Source organism: Grampus griseus (assembly GCF_964374135.1).
Source record: "Grampus griseus genome assembly, chromosome: 2".
In the NCBI taxonomy this organism is placed as follows: domain Eukaryota; kingdom Metazoa; phylum Chordata; class Mammalia; order Artiodactyla; family Delphinidae; genus Grampus; species Grampus griseus.
The window spans coordinates 156,511,720-156,533,340 of NC_139018.1; the positions used below are offsets into that span (position 1 = coordinate 156,511,720).

The 21,621-nt window shown below is 39.5% G+C and overlaps 1 protein-coding gene across 2 annotated transcripts in view; it reads right to left on the reverse strand.

The window, feature by feature from the left end:
- Nucleotides 1-21,621, reverse strand: part of USP6NL (USP6 N-terminal like) — a gene marked incomplete at its 5' end in the record, with an annotated part of 102,580 nt that overhangs the window by 14,701 nt on the left and 66,258 nt on the right. For both annotated transcript variants that reach the window (XM_082647573.1, XM_082647574.1), the window contains 5 exons: nt 358-452; nt 3,377-3,497; nt 5,116-5,164; nt 7,303-7,412; nt 16,145-16,252. In XM_082647573.1, the coding sequence (XP_082503699.1) occupies nt 358-452; nt 3,377-3,497; nt 5,116-5,164; nt 7,303-7,412; nt 16,145-16,252 (483 nt within the window). The remainder of the gene's footprint in view (nt 1-357; nt 453-3,376; nt 3,498-5,115; nt 5,165-7,302; nt 7,413-16,144; nt 16,253-21,621) is intronic.

The following is a 21,621-nucleotide window of genomic DNA, read 5'->3' on the forward strand; positions in this document are numbered from 1 at the left end:
GTTTTACAGGACAGCATGTATATGGTTCACTGAGGATGAGTTTGTATGACTCTTAAAATATTTTAGTGTGATTAAAAAACCTCCCAAATCACTGAGAAATCACACATCCTTAACAACTATATTGTTCGTATAGATCAGCTTCAAAGTTTGATTCTATGAGTTAGGGCTGTGATAGTTCATCCATACTAAATTTCACAAATCTAATGTCCTTTGAACAACTGGGAATTAACAACTGCTCAGTAAATGACATGGACAAGACTATAAATCAATAGGGTAATTGGGACCAATGGCTGCACTCAAGTCCTCTAGCTTTATTCTTGGTGTAGGTGGGTGTAAGTCAATGTCACATCTACCTACCAAGTGCTGCTTAAGCTTGGACAAAAATTTATTCAGTATTTTTTCATGATGTTCTTGAAACCTCAAGAGTTTGGGAAAACCATGGACAAAAAATCCTAGAATATAAACATAAAAACAATACTTCATAAACAATACCAACAGAAATCTCTATTTTAAAGTGCAACATACTTCTTTCATCTTTTAACTGTCAACAACAACAAGAACAACGAATCCAGTAATCACCCAAATATTTTTCCTCCCCTCCAAGGAAACAATTGTGTATAAGCATTGGTTAATGAAACTTACAGTCTAGTATGTGTTTGCTAAGGATCTTCTATATCCTTGTAAAAGTATAAAAGAGGACAGAATATTTCTGAATTAAAAGGGAAACTAAGAAAAAATGGAAACTGAGGCCATTTATCAAAATTATCTGTTCTCTTGAAGTACTGGGTCATGTCTTATATGTACACATTTTTATAAGTTATTCTAATCTTGATTACTTATTTTGTTTTACCATTAATACATTACATAACAAACATTTTATTACCCTTTTCAGGCTTACTCCAATACCAAGCCAAGGTTATTGTCACTTTTTAATCCTTTCTATAAGTGATACTTGACATCAGCTAAAACATACAGGCACTATATGATTGATGTTAATATATTCTATCCCAACTGATTATACAATATAATCTATAAGATTTCTAGGAAGTAACTGTAAATGGGAAGTTAGTACTCATTTTGTGTATTTAAGTCATGAAACTTTACATCTATTTTCATTCAAAAATTTCCTTTCAGATATTCTATATAATCTGTTAAAAAGGATGCATACACAATGAATTTATCATTTATCCACATTAGTGTTTTCCAACCTGGGTTCTACTTAACTTCGAAAGATGTTACTAAATGTTCTGTTTTTGAAAGAATCCAGGAGAAATACTGTGTGTTATATGTACCCTTCTTGCCTATGTTCATGAGGCATATGAACTTCTGAATGTTTCTAAGTTGCTTTATGGACTAAAGAAACCTGGTTTTCTTCGTTTAGCTCATCTCCCAGCCTTACTGGCTCTTGGAGTCCATTTTTCCGCACAGCACACCTGTTTCCAAAAAGTGAAACTACGTCCCTCCAAGAACCCAAAGAACACACTGCTGGGAAACAGCTTTATAATCTTCAGGGAAGGGCTACTTCTTAGCTAATTCTCCGCTTTCTAAGGCGCGTGTAGAACTTCCCAGACAGCAACTTCCTCCCTTCGTAACACTGTCCAGTGAAGTGAGTCCATAAAGAATCCATGTCTCTCTTTCTGTGCCACTTTCATGGTCAATTTGATAGGAAAGGGAGTTGGAAGAATTTCAATAAAAAGTCTGATTTTGAAAAAGGCAATCCCTTCAGTAATACACAAGTGCCCAAGGGTGCTAGGATACCCGACTCTGCCTCACTGCTCAGTGCGTCCCAGACTTGATGTTTCAAATCTCCCTTTCTTCAGCCCTCACTTTATTCTGCACATTTGTAAGTGACACCACTGCCATACAGGAAATGCAAAGAACTGAGGCAACCTTCAGTTACATAATTTCACAGGCAGACCCTGAAACAAATACCTCTAAGTACAAACTTACCCATAATAATGACCTAAACTGCTTTGGTAATGAAAATGTTAGGACAGTAAAATTAATACTGCTTTATAGATTAGACTGGTGACAATAATTACTGAAAGCAAGCTATCAGGTTTGTTTAAAAGAATGAATTTTCTAAAATTGGGCAGTATTCCACATAATTACATACTACTTAAACCGTAACATTCCACTGTACTTCAAGATATATCAGCAACACCATCTCAGGGTAAAGCAAAATGAAGACTGATAAAGAAGAGTTATTCTTCTTCAAGATGTCTTTTGAAATGATACTGTCTATTGGATGGCAGCTCAATATAATGTGTCTTACTACTGGAGTCTCTTTATGGGATGCAAAGTGACCAGAAACAGTTATCATGCAGATAGTATTTATTTTTTAAAAGGTTCACAGGGAACACTGAGGGAGAAACAGACAGACAGACAGACAGACAGACACACACACACACACACACACACACACAATGCCCCCACAATAACCACATGGTAAGAATGTGAGATTTAATAAACTATGGTCTATGGAAGGTCATACTTTTGAAAATTTAAAATATTACTTTAATATGTGGCAGGTTCCCTACCACGTAAAGCTTTAACATTCACAAACAGAACTAAGATGGTCCATTCTCAGAGTGATTAGTGTTAAAATTGTTTTTAATTTAGTATTGTCACACGCAGTGGCACTGGGAAAATAATTTTGCATTATACGGACAAATGCCACTTTCATTTCCAAGAGAAGCTGCAATCCAAACTCTCGCAAGTAAAGTTTACTGCATATGCTTGGCAAATATAACGAAAACGTTATTAAAAACCTCCTTCTAACTTGAAAACCAAAAAATTATGCAAGTTTTGAAATATTAAATAATAAAGTGGCCAGAACATGTTATCAGCCTTTTTACTGTAAAATGGACTCAACTTTACGGCTGAAACACACACATGAAATACAAAACTACTTAATTATGGTGTACCTTTCCTTTAAACACCTAAGTGTCATTTCTCAATTAATACTCTTTGACAAAGAAGCAGACATCACAACATCCAGTCAATAGGAGACATCTCACTGAATGCACGACTGTCCAAAAGTTCTGAACAAAAGCTCTCAATAATTCAGTTTTTCCTAAATTCTTCTAAACCTAAATTAGTTTCTCCTGACTGGGCTAAGTAAGGAAAGAGTTTTAAAATGTCAACAGTATACTTTGTAGTAAACACGAAGGAATATACACGTGAACAGAAAAGTTTAGAAATAGAGAAGAATTAAATGAGAAACTAGTAACAAACACTAATGAATTAAAGAAGCCCCTAAACATTTTTTTGTACTTAACCCTACCGATCATCTTCCAAAGTCTGACTTTGTTTGAATTTGCCTTTTTCTCCCTCCCTTGTTTGTTGCTGATGATCAACTATGGGGTTTTCTTACCATGCATAGCATGTTTGGGGCCCGAGAACAGTTTGACCAGGGCCCAGAAGGCGTCTTCTTCATTCATATACATGAGGAGTAAGGCTGTGATCTGGCTCATCCCCTGACAGTATCCAACTTCCTAAAGAGAAAACGAGAACAGAGAAACTGGGGGTTTTCAGATCGAATTACATGTACATGCACATATAAAAAACTGATGTAGAAAATAATCAGAAAATGCCTAAACACATTATTTAATGGCAATTCTATAGAGAAATATTACAATCTCAACAGCACTGAGCCACATACTATCAGAGAATGCACCTGGTATTGGAGAATAAACGAAGAAGTACAGGCAAGTCTAACCTACATGGATTTTACTGAGCCCTGTTCAGTAAGTACCATTACACCTTCTGTAAAGGCTGTTTATTTTTCTGTTTTGTGTGTGATTCTCAGCTCAATAGTCCTCTTCTTTGCTCAGATGCTGGCAAATTTCTCTCCTCATACAGTTCCCAAATTTGCTGTCTTTTCTCCTCTACACTTCCGGACCCTTATACAGACACATTGTGGGGCACCTATCCAGCCTATGCTCCTTCCCTGAGAACTGCCCACTCTCCCCATAATCCCTGCTTATAACATGGCCTTAGAGATTCATGTCTGTGCCATGTGAACCAAAGCTGCTGGAGCAGAGGACACCTGGCCCCAGGGAACCATTAACTGGCTGCAAGACTAATTTACTTATTTCTCTAAGAAAACTGAATAAAGCCACAGAGACTGCAATCCGATGGTGGTATGTACTTGAACAGAATGGTCATGGTGAGTCCATGGGTGCAATACTAGCCTTGGAAAAACAGATAAGCAGACAAAGAAAGCAATCTGAAGAGAGAACCAGTGGAACGAACAGTTCCCAGAGACAATCAGAGTTACCACATGGCCACAGAGTGGAAGAGAGAGAAAGGGAAGCTCTTCTCACTGGAGGCTTCTCACTCTCCAGCTCCAACCCCCTGAGCTTCATTTCTGTGAGAAGTCCCTTTAATCAATCCCTTTTTAACTTGCCCTTGTTTGAGTGAATTTCTGTCCCTTGTAACTTAAAGGTTTTGACTATAACAGAAATGATATACCCCAAGGTTCAAGGTGTCCTTCCTGGAATCTAGTCGACAAGCATTTATTTGGCATCTACACTGGTTTCGACACTAGTTGATCTTTCCCCCCAAATCTTTCTCCCCCCAGAGTAATCAATGCCTTAAGAATAACATGTTCTAATACCTAAAAGCTTCGTTTTGGCCCACTCCAGGAGACAGAAAGTAGGTACATATGGTCTCCCACCTGGACCTCACTGAATAAACGAAATGTGATCCTGAAAGGCAACCTCCCGGGGCAATGAGGAGTCACCAAGAGTCAGGTGGAAATTAACCTAGCTACCACTTCCTGTCCTCCTAGCCTGCTCATTCCAGTCCTACCTGCTTAAAATAAAAACAAGACAAACAACAACACAAAACGTAACAAAACAGTCTGGAGAAAGAGGGGGAAAGTGAGCTTCGCTGTCATACTGTGGTTTTTCCACTTCCCAACCAGCTCTGCTCTAAGACGCCAGGGGGGCCACGGGAGCCTCGGGAAGATCCACAGAGACCTGGAGACCATCCAGTCCTGAGAGGAAGCAATGCAGGCCAAAAGGGCCTTGTCAGGAGGGAGGCCCAAAGATCTCCTCCAGGTGTCAGAGCACAACTCAAAAAGCTGTGGGCAGGCGTGCTCCAACTTACTGTATTGTAGATAGAATATGCAGCAAGAACGTGGAACAGGGATTGCTGCCTAGAAAAAGAAATTTACATTGAACACAATTTAGTTTTTTTCACATATTTTTAAAATTATAAACTTAAAAAAATAAACAACAGTTTGAAGATAAACAGATAATGCAGATAAAACTACTACTATAATAAGGAAATGATCCCCGAACTCAAATTTAAACAATACAGTCTAAACTTGAGGCTAAATTTGACAGAAAGGATTTATAGCAAAAAGCACGAAGGGCTTCACAGTTTCTTCAATTTGTTCCCCTCTTTCACTGAACTACTCTCACTATAGAATCATCCCCATAGAAGGAGCCGGCTGGACGGAGCTGCAGACCGGCCTTCTGAAGACTCACTCACTGCCAGCTCCGAGAAGTACCTTGCGGGGGGCGGGGGGCATGTCCCCCAGGAGGCGGTATACACCCGAAATCAGCCTCCAGCACCAGCGCTGCCTCTCCCAGGATCCAGGGGTGGGAACGGGAGTGGCTCCACACACCGTTACCTCTCGGGTCCACTAACAACATGCTTGGCTCTGCTGCTCTAGAGGTCCTGGCTCCAAAGAGAGGAATGTCCCCACCAGGAGACACAATGATTCCACTGAACTGGAAGCCGAGACGGCCACCCGGCCACTCTGGCCTCCTCATGCCTCCAAATCAACAGGCAAAGAAGGAGGTGCCTGTACCGGCTGGAGGGACTGCTCCCGACCACTAAGGGGAGGGGGTGCTAGGACACAGTGGATGTAAGCAGGAGCACGTCTAGAACACAGGAGACACTTAAGGTGCCTCTGAGTATAACCAAACCCTGTGATTAAAGTCAACGGATAACCTCCACAAGCAAATTCAGGCAGGACTGCTAATGGTCCAGACTCTTCAGGAATAAAGGTTTAGGTCCCCCCACCAGGCAAAGAACCACAGCCAGCCGAGGCACTTGCTGAGGGCAAAGGGAATATGGGGTGGGTGGTGGGAAGGTAAGTAACCAACCAGCAGTGACCACATGCCCAGTCGCAGAACTGCTGACTATATCTGTTTCGAGCATTTCCTTATTTTGATATCAATATGTTTGTGTATATATTTTAATGTGTCTTCTTCCTTCTCTTTTCCTTATCATCTAACATAAGATGTTTAATAATAGTTGACTTTATATCACAGAATTTAGGTTACACATATCAACGCAAAAAGAGTAAACACTGCCCAAGGGCGCTGCATCTTTTCGTGCGGAGGGGGTTAGCATATTTTCAGTCGTAAGTAGAATAGCTGTACCATGTCAGGCAAAGCATGCCTTTATCGTCTTTATGTGGAAATTAAGTTGACGAGGGTGGGCTGTGATGGTTAGCTTTACGTGTCCACTTGGCCGGGCTACAACCCCCAGTTATTCAAACCCTAATGTAGGTGCTTTGTAAATGTCATTAAAGTACACAGTCAATTGACTTGAAGTAGGGGAGAGTACCCTAGATAATCTGGGAAGCCCTGGGTCAAGCAGTCAAAAGGCTGGAAGAGCAGATCCGAGGGTTCCCTGAAGGAGGGACTCCTCCTGTGGACCGCGGCTTCACTCGTGCCCACCCGAGAGCTCCAGCTGCCCTTCCTGACGGCCCGCCCTACAGATCTTGAACTTGCCTAGTCAGTCCCTGCAACTGTGTAAGCCAATTCCCCACGATAAATCCCTTAGTTTACATCTCTTACTGGTTTCTTTTTCTCTGGTTGAACCTTAACTGATAGGAGGTCAGCAAAACTGTACCTTTCATTCCTAAACTGTCACAGTCATTTCATTTGCGTATTTTCCATTTTTTTAGTTTCACCTTTGCATGGAGTCAAGGGTCTAAGAATATATTTATTGCTGACATGGCTCTCAAAAAGTAACACAATCTCTCATTTCTTTGATAACACTTTTAATAAAAGTATCTACCATATATTTAAGAATTCCCAGATCATAAAATGATTTATAGCAATTTTATAGCACCTACTATGTCAAAGGTTAAAAATTTAAGTTAAATTAGCTCCTGAATTGTACACAATATGGAACAAATGATCCACCAAAACTTAAACCCTTAGAATTGGAATCAAAATTATCGTCTATACAAGACATTCCAAACATTGACATTTCAAATTGATAAAGACTATTTGTACATGCTATTCATAGCTCATAATACTAAACTTTACTTACTTCACACCATATCTGTCTCTAAACATGATATGGTCCCTAAAGGTGCGGTTGACATCAAGGTCTATTTGTCTGATATCAGGTGAACAACCCCGTGCTCTGTGTTTTAATTTCTGAAGAGGAAAAAGAGGGGAAGAAAGCACATTTTTATGGAAATCGGTTGTCAAAAAGCCTACGACAAATGGTAAAATAATTCTCTTTAAAAAACTTTTGACTTAGGAAAGCCATTTCCATGGTTCAAAAATGAAAACAATATGAAAAGGTGCGCAATGAAAGGTTTCTCTCCATCCACACCCCCTCCTCTCCCTCCTCCCACCCCCTCCTCTCCTTCCCATCCTGCCAGTACAGTTAGACTTTCATTTTGGATGGAGAGCGTTTTGGAGTTTGTGTTCCTAAGACTCTTCACAGCTGAGCCATGCAGTTCACTATGCTCCCTTTCTTCTTTCTAGCACAATGTTTTTGTTTTCCTTGGGGCTTATCATTGCCTTGTTTCTTGATTTGCTTCATTTTCTACATATGTGTCACTAATTCAATCCAAACTCACTTTAAGTTGCATCAACCTCTCCTGGTGCTATTCTAACAGAACCGGCACCCTCCCTGCAGACCTGGCTTCCAGAGCTTTTGGACCCGCTACTCAGCGGGGGTCTCGGGGGTCTCCCTTCACCATCGGCTAGGCCTTCCTTTGCTTGGGTCCCCTCTCTCCTGCATCTCACATCTTTCTTGGCTTATTCCCTTGTTCTGGAGGAGCTTGTCCTCCAGTAGCTCCTGTGAAAGGGCGTGTGGGAGATAAATTTTGTGACACTTTGAATGTCTGATAAATCTATCTTCTTTCTTAGCTATTTGGCTATTTTAGAATTCTAAGTCAGAAAATATTTTTGCTCAAAAGGCACCGCCTTCACTGTCTTCTAGCTTCCAGTGTTGCCATTCTAATTCTTTCTTCTTTATATGAAATCTATTTTTTCTTCTCTAGAAGCTTATAGGAGCTTCTATCTTCAAGTTTTGAAACTTGCAATTTCTGTGCTTGGCTTGGATCTATTTTTAGCCACAGGTTTGGGCACTTGATGGATATTTTCAATCGTAAAAACTCATTGATTTGAGTTTTGACTTCACCATCTATTTTCTGGGAAATTTCTTCACTTGTTATTTTCAAACCCTCCTCTAGTATTTTTCATTTCTATTATCATTTTTTATATTCATAAGCTCTATTGTTCTCTAATCTTCCTTTTATAGCATCCTATACTTGTTTTATGGACACAATATCTCTTTTTATCCCTCTGAAGACACCAGCAATAGCTCTTCCGTTTTCTCCTTGCTGTATAGTCTTGTTTCTCACAAATTGCTTTCTCTACTTGTTCTTATTTTCCATGTTATCTCCTAGCTCCTCTCCTCACTCATATTTGAAAGAAGACATGAGAAAGCTGATGGAAAGCGCTATGTGCAGACGTGGGGCTTCAAGCTCTGTCTTCACTGTAGAGTGATCTGGCTGGTTTCACTGGGCTTCCCTTGAAGTCAGGAGTTTGGGGGTATTTTCTTGGGCTGGTCAGATTCCTAGAGAAGACTCTTCTGAGCTCCTGTCAGGAGGACAAGCTTCCGGATGCCGGTGCTTTGTTCTGGGAGCCGAGCGGAGGGAAAGGCGGGGCTGCCCCAAATTCAGGACATTCACTCCCTCTGTGCTTTCCTCCGCAGGTCTGTGTCCACTCCAGCCCACCGGCCTTCTGTTTCATCCTCTCCAAACAGTAACCCACACCCTGCCCCCGTCTCGTGCAGGGGTGGGGAGCAGGTGGGGGAACTCAGGGACTCTAACTACTTCTGCAACAGACTTTCAAGCACTTCTACTGTTTTTAGTTTCACTTCCACTTCCAGAGGTACCTGGAGCTGGCAATTATGAAGCCTGCTGGGGATTCTGAGACATAAATCAGGTCCTCCTCCGGTTTTCTCAGGGTTGCTAAAATTACTAAATGTTTGTCTGAATTCTGGTCTCCAAACATTCGCAAGGGTTACCTCTTCTCCCATTTTCTTATTCCTTGCAGTTTTTGTCTTTTTAAAAAACCCTCTCTGCTGTCAATTAAGCAGCATTTCAGGGGGAAAAGAACAAAATGAGTATGTTTAACCAGGTGGGAGATTAAAATTTATATTAATTTATACTTAACCAGATTTAATTGTAATTAAACATCTATATACATGTGTTATATTGACCTATTTACCATGTACTGGAAATATATATTTCTGTTAAAACCAATTCTAGTAAATATATATAACTGTTAATTCCTGACTTACGCTAAAAGTGGAAAAAACAAGGCTTCCCGGAATATATGTTTGTATGTTAAATGTTTTGTGAGTATGTGGGTTTTGTGTCTTGAGGTAGGAACTCAGAGAAGGGCAGCTTCTGCAGCTTTTAAAAACATGAGCACTTCCACAGTGTTTTAAAACACTTCAGAGTTCTGAAGACCAAGGAAGATATTTATACTATTGTACTAGAGAACCGTACAACCACTAAAATAGTATTGTATGCTATTTCTGATAAAAGTTGGTCCAAGAGACATTACAAAAATTTAGCTTTAAAAATAATAATCTTTACATATTTGTTCTTTAAATATCTTTTAAAAAAAAAATAAGGTAGTCGGCAAGCAAAGAGGTTTCAATTATTGTTCCGCAGGCCCCCTGGTAAAAGATGAGGTATCAAAACACAGAAAGAAAATGTTTGACAAGACACGATAAAATATGCTTTAAAATAAAATTTAGCTGAAAGGGAGAAAAACACCCAAAGACATCTATAATGTCAATTACTCTAGAAAACTTCTCCTGAAGATGGCGGTGTGGGAAGACGCGGAGTTATCACCTCCCCACTAAAGCACCTGCCGGCCGCTGGTGGGGGGCTCTGACACCCGAGGAGACGGGAGGAACCCCAAAGTGAACCAGTAGGACATAGGGGGACTGAGGCGGGAGGAGAAGTGGAGGCCAGACAGGATCGGCGCCCCCGAGGCCGGGGAGATCAGGAGAGGCAGCCGGGAGGGACTCTCCAGGAAGAGCGGGAGGGGAGAGAAGCGGAGGGCGATCGCCTGGCTCAAACGGGCCGGGGAGCCTGCTGAGCTCCCAAGCCGGTATCCCCCGCTCCAAAGCCCCCTCCAGGCCGCGTGGGTGCTGGGGGTATAGGAGGGAGGCCGGGGAGATCAGGAGAGGCAGGTGGGAGGGGCCCTCCGGGAGGAGCGGGAGAGGAGCAGAGGGCGATTGCCCCACCCACTCAGGCACGGGGAGCCTGCTGGGCTCCCAGGTGAGGTCCCCTGACAGCTGAGACCAGGGGCGGGGGGCACGCCTGGGCCCCTTCTGTTCCTTGAGCCTAAGCCTCACCCCTCACAGCCTTTTCCAGCCCTGTGGGTCCTGAGCATTGGCCCCGCCCACTGCCCAAACCTCACCCTTGCTTAGGCCCCGCCCTCCACAGCCAAGGCCTTCCCAACCCCCTCTTTTATTGTTTTTTCTTTTCCCTCCTCTTTTTTTTTTTTTTTTTTTTACTATTGTGGTACTGACGTACCTTCTGGTTGTTGATTTATCTATACTTTTATTTTTATATTCCTTCTAACATATCTGTTAGTTTCGTAGACTAATTTTATTTTTTTACTTTGTTATTGTTCTTTTTTTTGCAAGGATTCTTCAATATATACAAATCAATCAGGGTGATACACCATATTAACAAATTAAGTAATAAAAACCATATAATCATCTCAATAGATGCAGAAAAAGCTTTTGACAAAATTCAACACCCATTTATGATAAAAACTCTCCAGAAAAAGGGCACAGAGGGAACCTACCTCAACATAATAAAGGCCATAAATGACAAACCCACAGCAAGCATCATACTCAATGGTGAAAAACTGAAAGCATTTCCACTAAGATCAGGAAAAAGACAAGGATGTCCACTCTCACCACTCTTATTCAACATAGTTTTGGAAGTCCTGGACACAGTAATCAGAGAAGAAAAAGAAATAAAAGGCATAAAAATTGGAAAAGAAGAAGTAAAACTGTTACTGTTTGCTGATGACATAATACTATACATAGAAAATCCTAAAGATGCCACCAGAAAACTACTAGAACTAATCAATGAATCTGGTAAGGTTGCAGGATACAAAATTAATGCACAGAAATCTCTGGCATCCCTACACACCAACAACGAAAAACCAGAAAGAGAAATTAAGGAAACACTCCCATTTACCACTGCAACAAAAAGAATAAAACACCTAGGAATAAACCTGCCTAAGGAGGCGAAAGACTTGTACTCAGAAAACTATAAAACACTGATGAGAGAAACCAAAGATGACAAACAGATGGAGAAATATACCATGGTCTTGGATTGGAAGAATCAATACTGTGAAAATGACTATACTACCCAAAGCAATCTACAGATTCAATGCAATCTCTATCAAACTATCAATGGCAGTCTTCACAGAATTAGAACAAAAAAGTTTACAATTCGTATGGAAACACAGAAGACCCCAAATAGACAAAGCAATCTTGAGAAAGAAAAACAGAGTTGGAGGAATCAGGCTCCCTGACTTCAAACTATACCACAAAGCTACCGTAATCAAGACAGTATGGTACTGGCACAAAAACAGAAATATGGATCAATGGTACAGGACAGAATGCCCAGAGATAAACCTACGCACATATGGGCACCTAATTTACGACAAAGGAGGCAAGAACATATAGTGGAGAAAAGACAGCCTCTTCAATAAGTGGTGCTGGGAAAACTGGATAGCTACATACAAAAGAATGAAATTAGAACACTACCTAACACCATACACAAAAATAAACTCCAAATGGATTAAAGACTTACATGTAAGACCAGACACTATAAAACTCTTAGAGGAAAACACAGGAAAAATGCTCTTTGACATAAACCACAGCAGGATCTTTTTTGACCCACCTCCTAGAGTAACGGAAATAAAAACAAAAATAAACAAATGGGACTTAATTAAACTTAAAAACTTTTACACAGAAAAGGAAACCATAAACAAGACAAAAAGACAACCTCAGAACAGGAGAAAATATTTGCAAATGCAACAACAAAGGATTAATCTCCAAAATATATAAACTGCTCATGAAGCTCAATATCAAAAAATGAACAATCCAGTTAAAAAATGGGTGGAAGACCTAAATAGACATTTCACCAAGGAAGACATACAGATAGCCAAGAGGCACATGAAAAGATGCTCAACATCACTAATTATTAGAGAAATGCAAATCAAACCTACAATGAGGTATCACTTCACACTGGTCAGAATGGCCATTATCAAAAAATCTAGAAACTATAAATGCTGGAAAGGGTGTGGTGAAAAGGAAACCCTCCTGCACTGTTCATGGGAATGTAAATTGATAATACCACTATGGAAAACAGTATGGAGGTTCCTTAAACTAAAAACAGAACTACCATATGACCCAGCAATCCCACTACTGGGCATATACCCTGAGAAAACGATAATTCAAAGAGACATGTACCACAATGTTCACTGCAGCACTATTTACAACAGCCAAGACACGGAACCAACCTAAATGTCCACTGACAGATGAATGGATAAAGAAGATGTGGCACATATATACAATGGAATATTACTCAGCCATAAAAAGAAACAAAACTGAGTTACTTGTAGTGAGGTGGATGGACCTAGAGTCTGTCATACAGAGTGAAGTAAGTCAGAAAGAGAAAATTAATACCATATGCTAACGCATATATATAGAATCTAAAAAAAAAAAATGGTACTGATGAACCTAGTTGCAGGGCAGGAATAAAGAGGTAGACATAGAGAATGGACTTGAGGACACGGGTGGGAGGGCGAAGCTGGGACGAAGTGAGAGTAGCATCGACATATATACACTACTGAATGTAAAACAGTTGGCTGGTGGGAAGCAGCAGCACAGCACAGGAATATCGGCTCAGTGCTTTGTGATGATGACCTAGAGGGATGGGATAGGGAGGATGGGAGGGAGGCTACCTAGAGGGAGGGGATATGGGGACATGTGTATGCATATGGCTGATTTGCTTGGTTGTGCAACAGAAACTAACACAGTACTGTGAAGCAATTATACTCCAATAAAGATCTATTAAAAAAAATTACTCTAGAGGACAAGAAAATTCAACATAAGACCTCATAACAGAAACAAAGCCCAGTTAAGCAGGTAAAAAATAATAGAGCAGAAAGATTATTTATGTTCTAGAATGGTTACAAGCCAATGTGCAGAATATAGGAAATCAAGCATATTTCTTATCTTAATGAAAGGAGGTGTAAGCAACTTCTAAGGTTACTCTGAGATTGGGTGGGTTAAGATCCATGAGTGTCACAATAATAAAGAATAAACATTTTACTTAAAAGAAATAGGAATGTAATGAACCTATAAACCTGAGAGCAGAAGTACAGTGGAAAGTATCTGGATGAAAAACTAGCAATTTCACTGTGGGTTTGGCCAACAAGATTACTAAGTCTTGCTAAGGCTGCAGGTGAGGTTGCTATCCACTGTCACTGGACCTCTGCCACCTGTGAGACAGAGCACTATACTCCAGAGAGACAGATAACAATGAGATACAATTAAAAGAACAGGAGAAATAGCAGATAAGAGCACTGGTTCAGGAATCAGGACAATTCCACCATTTGAGAAAAATCTTAGTATCAATAGATTAAGAAAAAGTAGTTTTATTCCCATTGAATTTCCCATTTCAGGACAGCAATTTATACTACTTTTGCAAAGAAAGAGTAAAAGAAAGTAACTGGGAAAGGAAGACTTGGTTAAATGCTAGAGGAATCTCAAGTAGTAAAAATAATGCTTATGACAGCGCTGAAAATTACAAGCTTGAAATGACTGGTGGGCAAGTCATTTCTTTTCTTGTTACTGTATACTGGATATACAGTAACTGGATAATTTTATTCTATGTAGAAAAAGCCTGAACCACAGTTCTAATATTAGCATATGTACTGGGTTGAATAGCATCCACCCCAAATTCCTGTCTACCTAGAACCTGGGCCTATGACCTTATTTGGAAATAGGGTCTTTACAGATGTAGTCAAGTTAAGAGGAGGTCATACTAGATTAGGGTCGACCCTAAATCCAATGACTAGAGTCCTTAGAAGGTGAGACAGAGACACACACAAGGAAAGGCCACTTGAGGACAGAGGGAGAGACTGGAGTGACGTAGCCTCAAGCCAAAGAACACCCGGGATGCCGGCAACTCCAGGATCTAGGAAGAGTCAAGGAAAGGTTCTTCCCTAAAGCCTTGGGATGGAGCATGGCCCTGCTGACACCCTGATCTCAGACTTCTATCCTCCGGAACTGCAGGGGAATAAATGTTTGTTGTTTTCAGCCACTCCGTTTGTGGGACTTTGTCATGGCAGCCCCAGGAAACCAAAACAGCATGCTAAGTAAAATTTTCTTCTTTATTAATTAAATAAATAATTTACTGAGCACCCACCCTATGAGAGGCACACTATACTAGGGGCTGGGGTTAGATTTTAAATATTTCTCTCAGATATCATTTTTCAATACTGGTTCTAAAACTATGACATTAAAGGCAAATATCTAATCAACCATCTAAAATAATTTGAAACTCTAAAATCCTGAGACAAAACTTATATTCTGTGCAGGGTCCAAACAACTAATTTAAAAACTCTTTACATCATAAAAAACAAGTAACTGTTTAACCAATATTTATTACATCTTTTTTCAAATTTATTTATTTAATTTATATATTTTTGGCTGCATTGGGTCTTTGTTGCTGCGCGTGGGCTTTCTCCAGTTGCGGTGAGCGGGGGCTACTCTTTGTTGCGGTGCGTGGGCTTCTCACTGCAGTGGCTTCTCTTGTTGCGGAGCACGGGCTCTAGGTGCACAGGCTTCAGTAGTTGCAGCACGCGGGCTCAGTAGTTGCGGCTCACGGGCTCTAGAGCACAGGCTCAGTAGTTGTGGTGCACGGGCTTAGTTGCTCCGTGGCACGTGGGATCTTCCCAGACCAGGCCTCGAACCTGTGTCCGCTGTATGTGCAGGCAGATTCTCAACCACTGTGCCACCAGGGAAGCCCTATTACCTTACATCTTGATGAAATTTTGCTTATTTATACATAAATATGAAAATATCAAAAGAGCATTCCAAAGCCCCTTTTATAATTGGTGTTGGGTTTAAATGACAAATAATTTGTCTTTATTTCAGTTATTCGGTCTTATTCTATTTATATACATTTTCTGAGGAACAGATTTCAAAGTTATTTTTATTATAATTTGTCTTTATTTCAAATTATAATTATATAAGTTATTCTATAAGTTATTCTATCTTAATTTATTCTATTTATATACATTTTCTGAGATTTCAAAGTTATTTTTATTTTTAATTTTTTTAAATTTACATTTCCTTTTTTATTAGTGACATTGAACACTTTTTCTAAGGCACAAAGTTATTTTTAGATATATGTTTCTTATTCCTTTCAAAGGTTAATATAAAATTTAGGTTTAGAAAGGGTATAGCTGAGATGACAAGGAGGTAAATTTAATGCCCTGACTAATATACAGAAAGCATTACTGATCACTGAGTGAAACGTTTAACTTTTTATAAATAAAAAATAAAACCTAGAATACTGTAACAATCTTAGGGGAAAGAAGAAGAAAACAGTCAATCATACACAGGCAGCCATTGGATAAACTGAATCCTGCTGTTATTTTCCCAAAAACTCTAAAAGTGACATTGTAAATCTCTTTATTATTAATACTACATTGCAAATGAGTAGCTACAACCAGGTGTTAGTCAATTTTCCTTACAAATATGCCCCAACATTGAATGATCGTTGCAAAATAACAGGCTGGCTCTCGGTACTCACACTATATAGGTCTCTGGTTTCTTCCTTCATTTTCGGGATCTCCAGGAGGAGGGCCCAGACTTCCCCTCTGAGCTGGAGTGGGATTCCTTTGTAAATTCTCCTATGAAACTTATTAAAAGAAACATAAATTGAAAGTTACAAACTGACAAAGCTTAGACTAGTCCCTTAAATCAAACTAATGAATATTTGTTAGTCTTGTCTTTTCAAAGGATTCCTCATAATTGATACAATTTAACATGGCACATTTGGATCCTCTCATCTCTACTTTTCAGATCCAAACAGGGAGGCATATACAGAGAAAGCACAGAATAAACAAGAAAATGTTAAGTATGCCCAGTACATTAGTTATTTTCATACACTGCAAAGGTGTTCCTTCAGTGGCACGAGAGCACAATCAGTGCTGTTCTTTAAGTTGTGAACATCTGACTTACACACTCCCCATTGATATAACTAACTAGATACACATTTTCTTCTTTTTCCCTCCTACATCTAAAAGGTTCCAAATAGCAAAAGGGTTCTCTTGTGTCAAAGTGCCTTCAAGGAGGGTAGAGTCTCTCTAGAACCTTCTCATAACTCAATGTGACCTACAGTCTTCATTCAAGTCCACCTCCACCCCCCAAACACACACTCTCTCCCTCTTCCCTCTCCTCTTCCCAATTCTGGAGCGTTTCTTCAGGAAAACCTCTGTCCTCTTCTTAATGACATTGATCCTATCTGACCAGACAAAAATAGTGATAAATTTCCATCAAGAAGGAGCATCATCATCTTTGAATGAAATTAGGTATAAATCATCAGCATCATTAACACTCTGGGTCCTTGAAAGTACACTGCCATCACTCTAAGAATCTTAAGACTCACCATACCTCTCCATATTCTTGTAATTATATCTTTTTTCTCAAGGCTAATTACGTACTCAAAATAACATATAAACCTATTATGCTCGTTACAAAGTTGTGCATAAGGAAACTTTGAAACTTAAAAGTAGATGAAATTTAAAAGGAGATGATTAAACAAATTACGGCAGAAGCTTCAGGAGCGAGGTAAGAATAAGTACATAGTTACCTTTATGATCAAAACAATATATTGAAGTAGTACGGCCAAGAAAATAAGATGCAAGTTCTAATAATTGAGATGTTGACGAGCTATGAACTAATAAGCAGAGCTTCAACTTCTACAATTATACTAGATTTTTAAAAATGAAACCTTTAGTAACTAAATTATGATGTAGCTTTAAGAAACTGTGATTTTAAATCAGTGACACTATAGAATAACTCTTCCTGTGAAACACTGAATACTGTGAAGCTGATTCAATCAGATAATTACATACATAATCTCAGGTTTGTTCTCTTGGTATAAACACAGTAAGTCTCAAATTTGAAATTCCAGCAGACAGTGACTAGAAACACTGAAGTTTTAACTTATGCGGTAGATGTAACTGGAAGAATATGGAATAGACACGAGATTCTAAGGGGAACCAGAAACAGTTTAGGGATAAAGGTGTTGGGGGCAGGGGCAGTGAATCTGCTGTGATGGTCACTTCTTTATTGGTCCAACACTGGGGCTCTCATCCCGAGACTATACCAGAGATACTATAATGGAGGAAGGGGGGTGAGTTCTGCGGGAGAGAGTAAGGAAAGATTTCCTTTAGAGAGGATGACAACAAACTCAACATAAAGGATATGCAGGAATTTTCCAGGAAGGAGAAATGAGGATGGGGACGAGGGTAAAGATAGTGATAAATCAAACAGTAATAGCAATGTTAGTAACACCAGTTACACTAACTAACATTTTATGATTATTTATTAGGAGCTGAGATATGTTTCTAGATCAAAGTATTCCTCGTAGTATTTTTACATTCCTAAAGAGGTAGGTACAGTGCTTACCATGTCCATTTTACAGATGAGAAAATCAGGTGTAGAAAGGTTTAGTAATAAGCTCAGTCACACAACTAATACACTGTGGAAGAAGAACTGAAATTCAAGTAGTCAGATTTCATAGATCATAGTCTGAACAATCATGATATATATAGAACTTTTATATGTTGGATTTTAATATTCCAATTTGAAAAGTACTACCTTTAAAATTCTGTTACAATTTTATTTTATGGGTATGATCTCTGTTCACTTGCCAATAAAATCAAGCGGTCTATTTCAGTCACACAGATACATTTAAAAATCCATCAACTAAAAAAAAACAATTTTTTTTTTCCATCAACTGACCTAATGTTTTCAACACGTCTTTCTAACCTTACTGGTTTCAAAATAGTGATAAATGTGCAGTGCGTGCCAGCATGGCTGTGAGTGAGTAAACTTTTCAGCCCAGCAAGTTTGGCTCAGTTTGGTGGGACTATCAAAACTGCAAGTGAACTCCAGGAGGCAAAAGTTTACTCTCTGAGCTGCCTGTGCTCTTCATTGCCTTCATTTCCTTCAGTCGTCCCTGCTCCGTTGGTCCCTTCGTCTCTGTCTCCAAATAGGCCCACGTCTCCTGAGTCTGGATCTGAAAGCTTTAGAATCCACAAGGCCCTAATGCCTCTTACAACCACCTTCTATTTCCTTCCGGCCTTTTACTGACAAACACCGAAAGGGAGAGCTAGCAAACAGATGGTATCTGGACGTAGCATCTCTTGCTTGTCACTAATAATGGCCTTGAGAAATTTATTTCTAAACATCGTGCCTCCATTTTCACATCAGTACAATCAAATGTTGGCTAATATGAGTCTGTTAGTTACCTGACGAACAAAGGTCCATTCAGTTATTTAACCAGAAAAAAAAATGTGTATCTGTAGTAGGAACTCTGCTGTGACAGAGCTTAGACACAATTAATAATGGCTAGTTAAATCAGAATGGCCTCTACTTAGCAGAGATAACTTCATCTCTTCATTTAATAGATTGTATTTTAAAAATACACTATGACTGTACATAGGGGGCAGTCACTGTGAAAACACAGGCAACCGTAATGGCAACTATTTTTCATTAAATCTTATATTCTAAAAATTCAAATATTCTTATCAGAGCTATATATTTTTATTTAAAGATATTTTTAGATACTTCTTTGTACCACTACTACATAAGTAAGGAGTCTGTTGAGAGAAAACTTATACCTCCCTTTGGAAGAGAAGAAAAATATATACTACTTTTTAACTTCAATGCAACTTAAAACTGGGTATGAACTGAGAGCAGCATTCTTTTAGAAGGTACATTCTACCTCATACCAGATTGGACCATATATATCATCAAATAACTCTAGCATTATAGCTGTGGGAAAATACTTTAAAATTATTCATGAAAGGAAGAGCTCTACTAAAATCCCTCTTACTGGGAAGTATGTTAGCCAGAGTTGCTGTGAGCCTAACAGCCCAGTAGAATGCTCATTTTTACAGAGGCTTATATACTTTCAGACATATGTATAAAGCCACACAATTCTACAAATATTTTATTGAACTGAAGCTGAGACGAAAGTGTAGGTGCAACACATCAAAACTGATCCTGTAATTAGCGCTTGAGAGACCTTTCCACAAAGATGTCAGGTGAAGTAGTTGTCAGTTTTAGGCCAGTCTGAGAAGCAGAGTGTTAAACAAGAGCACAGGGGTCATGACCAACATCCTACTCTGAACGGATTCTTCTTGAAGCACCTTAATGAAATCAGCAACCCAGAAATGAACTTACTCCTGATGAAATAAAATAGTAAGAGTCTAATGGAATTTAAATAGGGATATTTAGGATGCTCAAAAAGAAGAGTGACCTTATTCCTGTGAGATACCCCATGACAAAAAGATTTCCATGGCTGAATAAGTGTCATGCAATTTAAGGTCCCTCTTGAAAATTTCTACCACGTTATAATATTAAAGATGATGAGGCGTCCTGTAGTAAAGAAACCTGCTTACCTCGGTTCAGCTTTATCCCAACTTTATTTAACCAGAGAGCCCCTTTCTCATGTAATAATAAACAACACTTACTGACTGCATATTAAGTATCAGACACTATTCTTTGTGCTTTACATGAATTAACTTATTTAATCCTCAGAACGACTCTGTGAAGGAGGTATTGTGATTACCCCCATTTTACAGACAAGTAAACTAAGGCAGAAAAAGGTTAAATACCTTCCTCCAGGTCATACTACTAGTAATGTGGCAGAGCTAGGGATTGAACCTAGGATGGTCTATTGCTTAACCATTAGGCAACAATGCTTTTGTGTAATACCCGTTAGACCCCAAGGAACTGCTGCTCCCTGGAATTCTTGTTGGTAAAGGCTGACACACAACAATTTGTATCTATGTAAAAAGGAAAAAAATATATAATGCATGGAAAAAAAGTGTGAGGAAACAGACAAAAATCCTAACAGCTCAGTGTTTTGCTGTAGGATTATGGACGATTTCTTTTTTCCCTTTAAGTATTTTTTACTGCCCAACCTTTCAAAAAACTGATAGCAGTAGTCAATCCTATTGAATGCTTATTATATGCGAGGTGCAATGCCAAGTGCTTTATATGCATGAAATCATTAAATCTTCATCTCTTTGAAATGGGTATTGTTATCTCCACTTTATAGATGAGGAATCCGAGGCTTAGATGTCAGCTGTTCTCAAGGCATGGGCCATGAGGTCAAGACTATTTTTGTACTGATACTAAACCATTATTTGCCTCTTTCCCTATGTTGACTTTGGCACTGGGAGCACAAAAGCCATGGTGGTGAAGCCCCTGGCACCGCAACACAAACTGAGGCAGAGGAAGCACTGTGCTGGCAGTCATTGCATTCTTTCCTCACAGTTTAAAAAAGAGGTCAGTTCGCTTAGGAATGCCCTTGACGAAGCAGTAGAAACTATTAATTTCATTCAATCTCAATCCTGAATACACACACGTCTTATTAATATTCTGAGAGATGAGGTGGAACGCACACAGAGCAGAGCGTCGGCCTCAAGAAAGAGCATTTATGAAATTGTATGAATCGCGATCTGAACCAACTGCTTTGGTCACGGACACCGTCATTACTTGAAAGAACGACTGACCAGCCAATCGTGGTTGTTGACACTGGGTACTTAGCAGACATTCTTCTCAAAAATAAATGAAGTAAGCCACTTTAAGGAAAATACCTGACAGTATTTTTGCCCCTGATAACATCTGCCCTTTCAAGCAAAAGTTAGAATTTTGGAAAACTTACACCACTAGGAACTTCACAGCTTCCCAATATTTAAGGAAGAATAGTAGGAATTAGTAGGAATTCCTACTGATTAGATTAGTAGGAATATTAATAGATGTATGCATTTTTACAAATTGATTCAAAACAGCACAGAGTCAATGCGGGGTAAAAAGATCTGGGGCGGGGTGCGAGGGTGGTCTGCTAGAAGCTTTAGGACAAGGAGACGCTCCTGCTTCACAGAAAGCTTTCAGAGGCCAGGCCTCTCTCCTTCTGAGCAGAGACGGGGGTACAAAGCCTGGAATGACGGCAATAATCCTGATCCCAAAGGGAAGCCAAGCTCAGCA